Genomic DNA, 14,613 nt, shown 5'->3' on the forward strand with positions numbered 1-14,613 from the left:
TTTCCCAGCGTGGAACTTAGGTGTTTGAAATTTTATAAAAGCTAATGTATTATGATACAGAGTGCATGTATTATCATACATTGGAAGAGTTATAATATTATGACTTAGAAATGTTACTCTGTGTTTATGGTTTTAGAAATTTTACAGTACAGTTTAAAGCATAAAGTTGTTTTGTTTACCTTGAATATTATACATTTAAATCAAGAAGTAATATTGTTTCAGATTACTGTATCTTTGTCCATAATAAGATTCTTGGGTCCCTGGTGTCTTTGGATGTGGGGGAGCAGGAGACTAGCTCTGTTTGTATAATGGCCTTAGTTTCTTAGTTCTGCCACAACAGGAATCCCACAAGTGGTGGCTTTAAAGAACAAAAATTTATTTTCTCACAGTTTAGGAGGCTAGAAGTCCAATTCAGGGCACCGGCTCTAGGGGAAGGCTTTTTCTCTCTGTCAGCTCTGGAGGAATATCCTTGTCTCAGCTTCCATAGCCCCAACATTCCTCAGCTGATCCTCCCATGTGCTTGTCTTCTTCAGTTTGTATGCTTGTCTCTGCCTAATGAGCTCTTTTTATATCTCAAAAGTGACTAGGTTTAAGCACAGCCTACGCTGATAAGACCCCTTAATATAACAAAGCCCTATTCCCAAACGGGATTACATCCACAGGTATAGGGGTTAGGATTTTGGGGGACACAGTTTAATCCATAATAGGAATTAATTAAAAGAAGACTTGGTGACCAAAATGATGGCCTTACTACTTCAGACACACTGAGCTTTAATCTTTAAACACAGACCAACCGTTATCAGCAGTCCCAGAATTGCTAAATAAAAATAAAATAGTGAGGACTAAATAGAGAAACGTTGAATTTAGTGGTACGTTGATAGTTGGTGACATTAAGGAAAACTCTTTAGGAGAGTTGAAACTATAAAAAAATTTTTTTGCCAGTTAAAGGGTAGATACTGAATACCTGTAAAGGCATGGGTTAAACTACTCATTCTCGCTTCCCAGGGCAGAAGAGTTACAGCGTGGTCACAGGAGGCTGATGCGTGGGAGAAGGGTGTGTGTGTGTGTGTTGTTTCCTTCTTTCTCTTCTTCCCTCCAAGATAGATGAGGCTGATACATGTTTGAAAGCAGAGGGCCTCTAAGCTGAGAAGGCTAATTGACAGATTGAAGCTACAAACAATAAAGGAGGAAAAGAATCAGGAATATAAAGTAAAACTTACCATTAAAGAATCTGTCACTCTGTAGTCAAACTTATTTACAACAAGGGTGCTAAGTCCATTTGATAGGGAAAAAAGAAACTCTTCAATAACCGGTGCTGGGAAAATTGGATTTCGTCATGCAGAAAAGTGAAACAAGATCCATGCCTCACACTATACACAAAAGCAAATTCAAAATGGATTAAGAACCTAAATGTGCAAACTAAAACCCTAAAATTCTTAGAAGAAAAAGGAGCAACACTGTCAGGCCTAGATTATCTAATATAGTAACACAAGCACAAACAGCAAAAGACAAATAAATGGAACCTCACAAAATTGAACATTTTTGTTGATAAAAGACTTTACTTAAAAAGTAAAACAAGCTATCGACTGGGAGAATATCTTCAGAAACCATATATCTGACAAGAACCTACTAATCAGATTATGTACAAAACTTGGACAACCTAACAACAAAAAGACAAATAATCATAAAATCTGCAAAGGACTTGAATAGAAATTTTACCAAAGAGGACATTCCAAGGGCCACTGAATATGAAAAGACGGCTCAGCATCATTAGCCATCAGAGAGATGCAAATCAAAACCATGATGAGGTACCATTTCAATACCACTACCATGGCCAAGAGGTTTGCAGTTCAAAACTACCAGCTGCTCCCTGGAAACCCTGTGGGACAGTTCAACTCTGTCCTGTAGGGTTGCTATGAGTCGGAATCAACTCCATGGTTAAGATAAAAAATATATAGGAAGTAACAAATGTTGGTGAGGTTGTGGGGAGATTGACAACCTTACCCCATTGCTGGTGCGAATGCAAAATGGTATAACCGTTGTGGAAAACAGTGTGGCGTTTCTTCAAAAAACTAAAAGTAGAACTACTATGGTTATTGTTGTTAGGTGCCATCGAGTCAGTTCCGACTCATAGCGACCCTATGCACAACAGAACAAAACACTGCCCTGCCCTAAGCCATCCTTACAGTCGTTGTTATGCTTGAGCTCATTGTTGCAGCCACTGTGTCAGGCCACCTCGTTGAGGGTCTTCCTCTTTTCCGCTGACCCTGTACTCTGCCAAGCATGATGTCCTTCTCCAGGGACTGATCCCTCCTGACAACATGTCCAGAGTATGTAAGATGCAGTCTCGCCATCCTTGCCTCTAAGGAGCATTCTGGCTGTACTTCTTCCAAGACAGATTTGTTCTTTCTTTTGGCAGTCCATGGTATATTCAATATTCTACGCCAGCACCACAATTCAAAGGTGTCAGTTCACCTTCGGTATTCCTTATTCATTGCCCAGCTTTCACGTGCATATGATGCGATTGAAAATACCATGGCTTAGGTAAGGTGCACCTTAGTCTTCAAGGTGACATCTCTGCTCTTCAACACTTTGAAGAGGTCCTTTGCAGCAGATTTACCCAATGCAATGCGTCTTTTGATTTCTTGACTGCTGCTTCAATGAGTGTTGATTGTGGATCCAAGTAAAATGAAATCCTTGACAACTTCAGTCTTTTCTCTGTTTATCATGATGTTGCTGAAAGTGAAGAGGATTTGATGCACTTACTAATGAAGGTCAAAGACCACAGCCTTCAGTATGGATTGCACCTCAACATAAAGAAAACAAAAATCCTCACAACTGGACCAGCGAGCAACATCAGAACTGCTATATGAACCAGCAATTCCACTTCTAGGTATATACCCAAAAGACTTGAAAGCAGAAACTCAGAGACTTGTGCACCAGTGTTCTTTGCAGCCACTATTCATAATAGTGAAAAGGCGGAAACAACCTGAATGCCCATCAGCAGATCAATGGAGAAACAGAATGTGGTACATACAATGGAATACTACTCAGCCAGTAGGAGAAATAAAGTCTTGATAGATACTACAATGTGGATGGAGCTGGAAGACATTATGCTGAGTGAAATAAATCAATTATAAAAGAACAAATACTGTGTATGACCTTACTTGTATAAAAAGACAAAGACAAATGTGTAGAGATCAAGGATTCTTAGTGGTTACCGGGGCAGGAGGGAGGGGGAAAAGGTGGGTTAATGGTGATTGAAATATCCCATTGGTTAAGGGTAGAGTTGACAACCAGTTATTGTTGTCAGTAAGTTGTTACATGCTGTTGAGTGGATTTCAACTCATAGCCACCCTATAGGATAGAGTAGAACGGCCCCCATAGGGTTTCCAAGGAGCAGCTGGTGTATTCAACCTGCCAACCTTTTGGTTAACTTGAATTGCCAGATGTATGGGAGATATTTTACAACGACAACAAAAAAAAGTAGCTGTTGAGGCTGATTACAACCAAAAACCTCATGAGATTTGGTTCCTTGGCTTGGAGGTTTAGGGTCGTGGTTTCATGGGCCATCCCAGTCATTTGGCCTGATTACATGTTTAGGGCCCCAATAATCTGGATTTCTCTGATTGTTTATTGTGATTAGATTCAGGCTAAACATTTTTGGCCTGGAAAATCTTTAATAGTCAAGGTATGTGGCAGCAGTGTTTAATTGAGGTCATTTGGAGGCAGGGAAACCAGTCAGGTTTTTGCCATAATACAGGCAAATGATGAGTAAAAAGAGGAAATAAGTATTTTGTCAGATGTTTTAATAGGAATCGTAACTTAATATGTTGTCATTGCTCATCCTTCTTTATCTAGTCCTAGAAAATTTATATCTTGAGATTTAAAGAACTTCCATTGCAACAAAAATCCTGTGTTGAATAGGAAAATAAAGAACTGGAGATATGTATAGTCAAAAAGAGCAGTAGAAGCTACCATAGCAGAAGTTAGGAAAACATTAAATGTATAGCTTTTAATCATGGCCTTTGTGAAAGGTCAGATGTAAACATGAGAGGAGATCAGATGATTGGGGAACCAGCTTATCCTCCTGTTGTTGGCTGTGAGGGCTAGTTAAAAAGGGAGGAAAGACATAGGAATATGTCATAGGGAAATAAGAGCCATCACACAAATAGACATATGTACACCCATGTTCATTGCAGCATTGTTCACGATAGCAAAAAAATGGAAACAACCTAGGTGCCCATCAACAGATGAATGGATAAACAAACTATGGCGCATACACACAGTGGAATATTATGCAAGGATAAAGAAGAATGATGAATCTGAGAAACATCTCACAACGTGGATGAATCTGAAGGGCTGAGCGAAATAAGTCAGTCACAAAAGGACAAATACTGTATGAGACCACTAGTATAAAAACTCATGAAAAAGTTTACACACAGAAACAATCTTTGATGGTTACAAGGGAGGGGTGGGGTGTAGATATAAAAACACTAAATAGACAATAGATAAGTGGTCATTTTGATGAAGGGTAAGACGGCACACAGTACTGGGGAAGTCAGCACATTTTGACAAAGGTGAAGTCCTAGAAGCCTCACAGACACATCCAGACTCGCTGAGGGACCAAATTACTGGGCTGAGGGCTGTGGGGACCGTGGTCTTGGGGGAACATCTAGCTCAATTGGCATAGTTTATTTAAAAAAGGAAGGAAAGAAACTGTCAGCCACAGAGGTCACAATTTCGAAAGAAATCATCTTGCTTATTTTCAGGCCCTACTAAAAGTACTTACTAACATAAAACTATGCCAGAAATTACTGCTGAATTCTCAGAGTGGATCTCTAAGCCATTTAGAATATTGAGTCTTTTTCCCTTTTTTTGTTTCTATGTTTGATTGACGTGAAAAACACATGGGTGTGTATGGTTTTATTTGAGCTTATGTCCTTGTAATAGAGCGCGCTTCAATTTGTTTTTATGTATTCACAGCGCTCTGCGGAAACGTATTCGAGAGGACAGAAAAGCTAACACGGCTCAGAAGGTGCAACAGATGAAGCAGAGGCTAAACGAGACTGAACGAAAAAGAAAAAGGTGGTTATATTGGCAGCCTATTCTCACTAAGACCGGGTTTGTGTCAGTCCTTTTGGTTGGCGCTTTTGTTGGCTGGACGCTGTTTCTTCAGCAAAATGTCCTATAAACAATTAATCCTGCTGAGCAAGCTTCTGCGCTAGTAGCTGACAGTGCTGCGATCATCACAGGGGTTTATCTGGTGCAGTAGACTAGACGTCAGCCAGATGAGCGATATGTACAGTCACAAGCCAGACATCTCAGGACTCTCTACTGCAGGTTCCTCTGAAAGCCAAGCTGTAAACACCTCCATGATATAAAGACACTGACATTTGTTAGAATTGGCATGGCTTGCATCTGTACTCACACATGTCAGATGTGGCGTGTCACCTGGCCAGGTTGAGAACAGCTTTACCACAGGGATTTGTGTTTGGAGGCTATCAGGATTTTAACATGCATTTGATACAAGCAATAAATATTGTGGTTTTATCTACGTTATTAATGGAAAGGAAATGACCTTGAAATAATGTGTGTAATGTGTACTGTACTCTTGACATGGGCATCAACATTTTATATTCTTAGTCATTTCAGGATAAATGTATTTTATAGCTACCTATTTGATCTTACTTTAGCAGTTAATGTACTTTTTAAAAGCTCAATTTGAAAAATATGTTACCATAATATAAAAAATTGTATGTTGGCTTAATTGTGCTAGATAAATTTTCCGCTTTCCTAAAGAGAAGTTTGATAAAAGCAGTTAGAAATCTCAATAAGCAATTTTTACTATATATTTGCACTTCTTTTATGTTCACAGTTTTCCCAATTTTAAAAAGAAAAACAAATTTTCCCTAAAAATATTTTTAAAGGGAAATTCTTCGTACTGGAGTAGTCAGCAAACAGTTGGTCAAGACTTTGTAAAGAATTTGGTTTCTGTAAAGCCCATTGCTACTACTGTTTATTTTCATGAAATTTCGATGTAATTACCCTAATTTATAACTGAGATAATCATGATTTAGGAAATAAAAATAAGAAGCAGCGTTTTATGAGCTATGATTTCAGTTTACTAGACTGAAGTTTTCAAGTAAAATATTTTTCAAGTTCTTTCTACTTCAATAAATAGTATGATGCTGTGCAAACCTTACAGTGTCCCTTTAACTTCTTATTGAATATTTTTTAAAGCATGTTGTGTGACGAATTTATCCACTCATTTGAGAGCTGGCCTTTTTCATGTCCCAACCTTCCATTCAGTGTTTTGTTTGACATAAATCTGAGTCATTTTCACCTTAATTGCTAGGAGGAATGAAGAGTGTACGTTATTTCAGTGGTTTTCAAACTGTGATCGTTGGATGTAGGGGCCAGTGGGAAAGACTCCAAGCTACCAGCCTTTACTTTAAACCACAGCAACTCTGCTTTATCTGTTTATATGCCACATAGGATTGCTGCATAGGGCTTAATTATTAAAATATATATATATATTCCTTTTTTTTTTTTAAGTCTAAAAACCATTGATATAGATAGATTATCTTGAATTGATTTTGGATGTATTAAATTATGCTGAAAATATTTAAAGCAGGATATAGGTTAGGTGGTACTCATAAACCCATTGCCATCGAGTTGATTCAAACTCATAGTGACCTGATCGAACAGTCTTGAAGAGCTGCACCACCAGGGCTCCTATACTGTGTATTAAATTGTGTCCTTACTTAGTATCACTGTGTCCTGTAACCTTTAAATGAAGAGGAGTTAAGGGAGTAAACTTATATCTGTCTCTGTTGAATCTGTGTTCAGGTGCCAAGACCTGATGTTTTAGGTTATTATTGGTTTAAAATCTTTCTTTCCAATTTGCTTTGGTTTATCTTTGCTGAAATACAATACATTATTCTTCAAGCCAGGTATCAATAGACCACATTAATTTCCAATTGAAGAGAGCCTTGCTTTAAACAAACCTGTAAAGACTTACAGGAAACAGATGCTGGTTTTGGTGTTCTTTGCCCTTTGCAAAGTGAGTGTGATTTACCAGGTCAGGCAGTGGGCACCTGTTGGTGATCTTCAGCAAGGGCCCATCATCTCTCCTCCCCCAAGGTGGTCCTCAAAGACAGTGTTGAACAGTGGAAGCTATAAATAGTGTGAGGTTTTTACCAGCAGTAGTAGTTTTGGTGTGTGCCATGTCTTAGTTATTAACAACGTAGGCGGCATATTTTTGTGCCTGCCGCCATCACCCTGACCTCCATTAAATGGGGTCTGCCAGTCAGAGAACGGGACGCAGGCCCTGTACTGCCTTCTGGGTAACCCAAACCAAAAACCAAACCCACTGCCATCGAGTCGATTCCGACTCATAGCAACCCTAGAGGACAGGGTAGAACTGCCCCATAGAGTTTCCAGGGAGCACCTGGTGGATTCAAACTGCCCACCTTTTGGTTAGCAGCCGTAGCACTTAACCACTATCCCCCCAGGGTTTCCTTCTAGGTAACATCCAGAGGAAAACATTAATCACCCTTCCTGGATTCCATGTCTTTCAAAAAAAAAAAACGCTGCATCCTTGGGTCTTAATAATATTTTCTAGTTCGACGGCAGTGGAGTGGGTTTTAGTTTTAACAGATTTTAAAATCTGTGGCGTAGTTTGATTTTAATGAGGTTTAGTATTGCCTTTTGAATAGATTGTTAGAAAAAAAGATAACAACAAAGGCTATTATTTTCATAGAAAGTTTCCTTAACTGGTTAATTCCTCCCCCCCCCAAGAAGCTGATAGCAACCTTTGGTTTAGCTCTGTCTTCTCTGGCTACATCAGCTGATTACATATTCCTTTCCAAGCTTAACCCAAAAACCAGAACCCAGTGCCATCGAGTCAATTCCGACTCATAGCGACCCTATAGGACAGAGTAGAACTGCCCCATAGAGTTTCGACTCGACGGCACTGGGTTCCAAGCTTCGCCAAGTGTTATTTGTGCCGGTTTACCACTGATTCTTGTCCTTGCTTGCACACACACAGTATATAAAAATATAATTCTCCAGATTTAATTTATCCACTTCATAAATGATAATACTTTTTCCCACGTTCTTAATAGGTTAAAACATAACATGTAAAAGTACACAGAGAACTTTAAAACAAATAGAGAGACCATTTTTTCATGTTTAGAGGAGATATACACATTTGCCAAGTTTTCTACCTCTCTGTCCTTTGCCATTTCACTGGGTATTGATATTTCTACCAAGGAATGAACAAGAAAGGAGAAAAGAAGGAAAAGAAAACCAAGAACTTGCTAATGATCACATTCTTTTTAAATCGCTCTGTTTAGCAGGTGTGTCAAAGAAAGGGGCTGTTACTCTTCAATTTTACGTGCACCTGTGCTTGTCCCCTTTGTCTGAAATAAGTCAGAATTGATGGTATGAATCAAAAAAACATATTTTTGTTGAAAAAGTAGTTAGTTTATGCCATGGGGCAGTCCTCCAGCTTTTATATCAGTTCCTCCTTTGCTTTCAGCATCAGTGCAAAGTGATGGTGGCTGCCATCTCTTGATCGTTTGCTATGGGCCAGGCACTGTGCTAAGGCACTTTGCACGTATTATCCCATTTAATCCTCACAACACGCTTACAAGGTAGGTGATGTTACAGTTACGCTATAATCAGCCTGAGATTTAGCATTTCTGCATCCTTGTATGGCGCTATTGTTGACAAGTCTCGTGTGTATATAGTAGTATTTTTAAGAATTACATCGTTCTCAAAAACTGCTGCAACTTACTTCCCTCTTAGAAAACTGCCTCTTATTAGATTCTGTACAAATAGACACAAATCACAACCTGATGGTACTGAAATATTTTTACTGACCATTGTACAGTTTACAAGTACCTACACTTCCACAGCATCTGGTTATTTTACAAATTTTAAAAATCTCGTCTTACCCTGACTTCTACCTGAACTTTCAAAATACAAGTCTTATGGAGATTTAAAAAGAAGAAAATGTAGCCTAAGGCTAATGCCATTGTGTATATAATCCCTTTCTGTGTTCAGGCAGGAGTCTAGGATTCAAGTGTTTTGTAGACAGGAGTTCTTTCTTCTAGCACATCCACATGGTTCTGTTGGTGGGGTAGAGAGTGTGTAGCTAGGACACAGGGGACCATGAGATTCTCAGAGATCAGCCAGATCAGGTAGGTTTCTGCATAACAATGGGGAGGGCAGTTGGCGGCTCCAAGGCCACTACTTCACTCCCCCTGCTTCGGGCATGCACCCCCAGTTTGGAACTAAGTACATAGCAGAAATGCCTGTTCTTGATTCTCAGTTACACAGGAGCAGCTAATCAAGTCTCTTTTACTTTAAGCCATAATTGTAAGTATTTGGTTTGATTTCTTTAGATACGGGGGCACCAAGATGTTAGGAATGAAATTTTGAAAATAGAAACAGCATTTTTCCCCATAATAAGATTGCTGTTGTTAGGTGCCAACTCGTATTGACCCTGTGTATAACAGAACTAAAGGCTGCCGGATCCTGCGCCATCTCCATGATCATTGTTATGCTTAAGCCCATTGTTAGTCACTGTGTCAGTCCATGTCATTGAGGGCCTTCCACACTTCTAATGACACTCTACCAAGCATGATGTCTTTCTCCAGGGACCGGCCCCTCCTGATAAAATGTCCAGAGTGAGACGAAGCCTTGCCATCCTCGCTTCTAGGGAGCATTCTGGCTACTTCTTCCAAGACGGATTTGTTCATTCTTTTGGTTGTCCATGGTATATTCAGTATTCTTTGCTAACACTGTAAGTCAAAGGCATCAATTCTTCAGTCTTTCTTATTCATTGTCTAGCTTTCACGTGCTTATGAGGCGATTGAAAATACCATGGTTTGGGTCAGGTGCACCTTAGTCTTCAAGGTGACATCTTTCCTTTTTAGCACTTCGAAGAGGTCTCTTAACAGCACATTTGCCCAGTGCAGTGCGTTGTTTGATTTCTTGACCGATGATTGTTCTGGAGTTGAAACGACTTCACTCATTTTTCTTCCCCAGCTCATTTGTTTGGATTTGATTCCATTTGTCTATATACCTGTCTTCAAAGCAGTGTTAGAAGACAGCAGCTCCAACAGCCTTTACGGCAGTGGGTACACGAGAAGTTACGGCTGTCTCCTGTTCACTGAGTGGGCCTAAATGATAACGATACGTTAGTGGAGAGAAATTCAAGTTGTGTAAACTCTCATCAATCCCCAACTCTGCGAGGAATCTCAAGTCCAGATAGGGAGCATTGATTGCTGTGTTTTTCGTCCTTGGCCCTCTTAAAGCCATTTGATAGTTGATCTAGATTTCGGGAGTTAAGGTTTTTTACTCTTCTTGGTCATGTTCTAAAGTTCTAGGGAAAGGGGGTGTTTGACTATCTCGTTTTTACCTCAGTACAGGAGTTTTCTGAGCATTTGCCGTATTCAGGTTGGTCCCAGAGAAGCATTAAGCAATTCTGCCTAAGCGCTTTCTCTCAGCACTCTCCAGATAAAACCATCCTCTCCTTTTACTATTTGGATTCTGCAAGCATTGCCCTCTTTTGGGAGAACATTTCCTTCATTGACAAGTATGCTGTTTTCCCATCACGGCATTTCTGAGTATAAGTACTCAGTCCCATGAGATGCTTTTACTTGGTTTGAGAGACTTTGTCTTTATCGCTAACCACCTGGCAATGAAAACATTTTAAAGGGCCCTGTCCACTTCTGGTTGCCGGATGAGAGTAAAAAGTTTAATCTTGTGAGCTCTTTCCGTTTGGGTTTTGTAATTTAGAGTGTAATATGGGAATTAGAGAACTTAGTGAGGATGCTACTTACAGAGTCTGCTGTAATACTCTTGGTGTTCTACATTACCTAAGTATGTTGTAGGGCACGAGTAGAACAATTTCAGTGGAACTTTTTTTTTTTTTGTGACAGACACCATTTTAATAAGAAAAAAAAAAAAAAGCACCAGATTATTCTTTATTGCTCTAACTTGGCATAGATTTTTTTCAGACACATAATACTGTTTATTCATTCAAATTGCTACCATATAAAAACTTCGTTATTTTGGGTTTGGCGAATTCAGGAGAGGGCACCTGGGTAAGTTGATTTGTATGGAAGGGCAGTGCTTTGCTTACCTTAAGAGAAGTCTGTGATTAGCCTCTATTCATTTCAGTGAAATATTAGTGTGAACATCTAGTGGCAAAAACTACTTCCGGTGAAGTTCGACTTTGCATTACTTTAGAAATTAATACAAGTGTTGTGTTTGTAGACTAGATCCTTATAATATTCTAGCAGAAGGACTGTTGGCAGTGTGTGAGGACTGCCTTATCCAAATAAAACACTAAGCCTCGTTAATTTCATTTGTTTGAGCCCATTTTACTTTTGCCTGATTAAAACAAAACTCCAAAACAGAGAAAAAAAAAACCAGTATGTTTCTTTTAGTTATAAGTGATAGTTCATCCTTGCCAGAAGTATTTTTAACACACCCTATATGGTGTACCTACAATTCTGGTAGTCAGTTTAAGTGCATAATTTAAACTTAATCTCTAAGTGGAGTCCTTGGGTGATACAAAAGGTTAACCCACTCGGCTGCTAACCAGAAGGTGGAAGGTTCGAGTCCACCCAGAGGCACCTTGGAAGAAAGGCCTACTACTCTACTTCTGAAAAATTAGCCATTAAAAGCTCAGTGGAGCACAGTTCTGCTCCGACCTACATGGTGTCACCACGAGCTGTAGTCAGCTCCGCAGCAACTGGTTTTTAATATCTATAAGTGCCTCCTCTAGGTAGAGAGCGTTTCCCTGTTTTTAGGTAAGAAAACTAAGTCCCAGAGTAAGTAAGTTGCCCAGGACTGCACAGTCCATGCATGAGAGGGCTGATCCAAATGCCGGTAACGCCAGAGTTCGTACTGTTTCCATCATGTCATACCACCTGTTTCTATGGAATATTTAGTCCTTTAAATGGGAAAATATTACACAACTACTCTTATCTGTTAAAATCCAGTGTAATTCTCTTTATTTTTTAAGTGAGGCAAATCAGATTTTTCCCTTCCCAAAATTTTATTAAACAGTTTCAACTACCGCAGAACCAGAGAAACACTGAAATGTTATAAAATTCTCTAAACCATTATTTCATTTGCTTTGATTGATTGAATTAAGATACTTTGTTTTAAAGACCAGGCTTTTTTGAATGCGTGGAAAATAAATACATATTTTGCCAGCATACTAACTAGGAAATGCCTTTCATCACTTCCACTACATTGGCTCACGCTTCGGGAGGTTCCGGTAATAGTGGCCTTGGTAGTGTCTGTGACCCACAGATGCCTGACGAGAATATTGTCATGAAGACTTGACATTTCTCCATTGGTGCTAGAAAGTCAGAGGAAAGGGCTATTCAGAACCCCAGAGTGCTCGGTGCCTTGCTTTAGATGAAGGAGGCAGTGAGTGAGCAGGAAGAAGCCTAATTTATACTATTTTTGTGTTTTTGACTAAATGTTTTAGCTGAATGTGTGGATGTGGTTTATATTTCCTATTTATATATGCGGAAATCAAATAATGACAAGTATTTAGATTTTGGTTAGTGAGGGGAGTTGGGCGAAGACTGGAGATATTATTTACCTTCCCCAAACGTTCAGTAATTTGTAAATATTGTGAAATAACACCAGAAACTCATCTGCCTTGACAATAGTCGTTTCATTTATCTAATGCTTGTTTTAAATGTATTTGCTTTTTATTTTTGGCATTAAAGTATCATAAATCTGTCAATTTATTTTATGTCTGTTTTCTTTCATATTGATAGTGATTTAAATTATGTGTCACTTTGTCAGTATTATCCTTTGGGACAAAAAGCATGCTGCTGATAGTCTGTGATGTTAAAATGTAAACTCACTTTATTTTCAAACATTACGTTGATAATATTTTTAGCTGTATTATACAGCGGAGGTCGAGATTGGAGTCCAAAGTCTAGCACATGCCATATAATCTTATTAAATTGTTGTGGGTACATTTCTTTTAAACCTGTCTGCCTGCCAGTATCTCGGTAGAGGTTGTTAGTTGATGTTCCGAGGAATAAAAGATGACCTAAAAAATTCATAGTCATCTTTGTTTTCATAGTAATCTTTGAAGAAGAATATGAGTTGTGGCTCTTTAACATGAGTCTACCTCAAACTCCTAATTCTATTTGAGAGTTGAGCACTAAAGCAGTTCTACCCCAGCAGTAGTGAAGCCCTTAGTGTGGTTGAATGTGGGGTGTGGGAATGAGCTTTGGCTGCCTTTTTAGTTCCTTGTTAGTCCTTTTATGTTTGTGTGTGTCTGTGTCTGTCTGGTAAATTTGAAATGAATAGATGACTTCTCATTTTATGTTTTAGGCCAAGATTGACAGACACCTAAGTATTCATGACTTGAGAATATTCTGCAGCTATAAATTTTGAACCATTGACGTGCAGAGCAAGACCTGAAGCCGACTCCGGAAACGAAAGTGAGGCTTGATAGACCTGTAGATTGCCTCGCGGCTGTCTGTTTACAAAGTAAACTTTACATCCAGGGAATGAAGAGCACCCACCAGCAGAAGACTTTACAGAATCCTTTAATTTGATGTATTAAGTGTTTTTTAATGCGTGTATGAAATGTAGAAAGATGTAAAAGAAACAAATTTAGGGGAGACTGCTTTGTATTCTGCCATTCCTACTGTATTTTTATACTTTTTGGCAGCATTAAATATTTTTATTAAATAGACCATGTTGGCTTGTGTGCATTATATTGGGATACTCTGCTTCAAATCATGAATATTTGTGGGTTTACTTTCAAATGTTTATTATTAGCAGAGCCCTGGTGGCACAGTGGTTAAGAGTTCCGCTGCTAACCAAAAGGTTATTACTAACATTTGACATTTAAATGGAAATTGGTTCAAAACATTGGTCACTTGCTTATTAAGATTTTTTAATTGCCCCTCAATTCTTTCATCCTAATAATATAGATTTAGGAGAAAGCAACAATGGAAAAGTTACAGTGTTCCTTTTGGTGGCTGGAGAAATCCTAGTGTAAGTGGTAATGCCTTACTTGATCTCAGTTAAGTTGTCGTTAGCTGCCGTTGAGTCAGCTGCCTCCTGTAGCAACCCCAGGTACAGCAGAACTGAATGTGGCCCAGCCCTGCGCCGTTGTCGCTGTCGTTGGTATGCTTGAGTTCATTGTTGCAGCCGCTGTGTATTTTGAGTGCTTTCCAACCTAGGGACTCATCTCCCAGCACCACATGGGACAGTACTCTGTCATGATCCATAGGGTTTTCTTTGGCTGACTTTCAGTAGATTGCCAGGCCTTCATTCCTAGCCTGGAAACGCTGAAACCTGTCCACCGTGTGTGACCCTGCTGGTGTTTGAAGTGCCAGTGCCATAGCTTCTAGGGTCATAGTAACACACAAGCCACCACAGTACAACAAACTGACAGACTGGTGGTGTTAAAATAAGCGTGTAGGCAGTCCCCAGGCTATGAACAAGATCTGTTCCTGTGTCTTTAAGTGGGATTCGTGGGTAAGTCAGAACAGGTGGCGTATGATGTTAGGGGCTACAGTTGCGAACCAAAAGGTTTGTAGTTCAAAT

The 14,613-nt window shown here is 39.3% G+C and overlaps 1 protein-coding gene across 5 annotated transcripts in view; it reads left to right on the forward strand.

The window, feature by feature from the left end:
* The window catches only part of PTPN2 (protein tyrosine phosphatase non-receptor type 2), a 126,442-nt gene extending 112,689 nt beyond the window's left edge, over positions 1-13,753 (forward strand). Inside the window, exons 9-10 of one of the 5 annotated variants that reach the window (XM_049899903.1) lie at positions 4,987-5,088; positions 13,387-13,753. In XM_049899903.1, the coding sequence (XP_049755860.1) occupies positions 4,987-5,088; positions 13,387-13,408 (124 nt within the window). In that variant the 3' untranslated portion in view covers positions 13,409-13,753. Of the gene's footprint in view, positions 1-4,986; positions 5,788-13,386 lie in introns of those variants that run through there. The other 4 variants (XM_049899907.1, XM_049899905.1, XM_049899904.1 and 1 more) reach the window with 4 other exon arrangements.
* The last annotated feature ends 860 nt before the right edge of the window (positions 13,754-14,613 follow it).

Source organism: Elephas maximus, chromosome 11 (assembly GCF_024166365.1).
Source record: "Elephas maximus indicus isolate mEleMax1 chromosome 11, mEleMax1 primary haplotype, whole genome shotgun sequence".
Lineage (NCBI taxonomy): Eukaryota > Metazoa > Chordata > Mammalia > Proboscidea > Elephantidae > Elephas > Elephas maximus.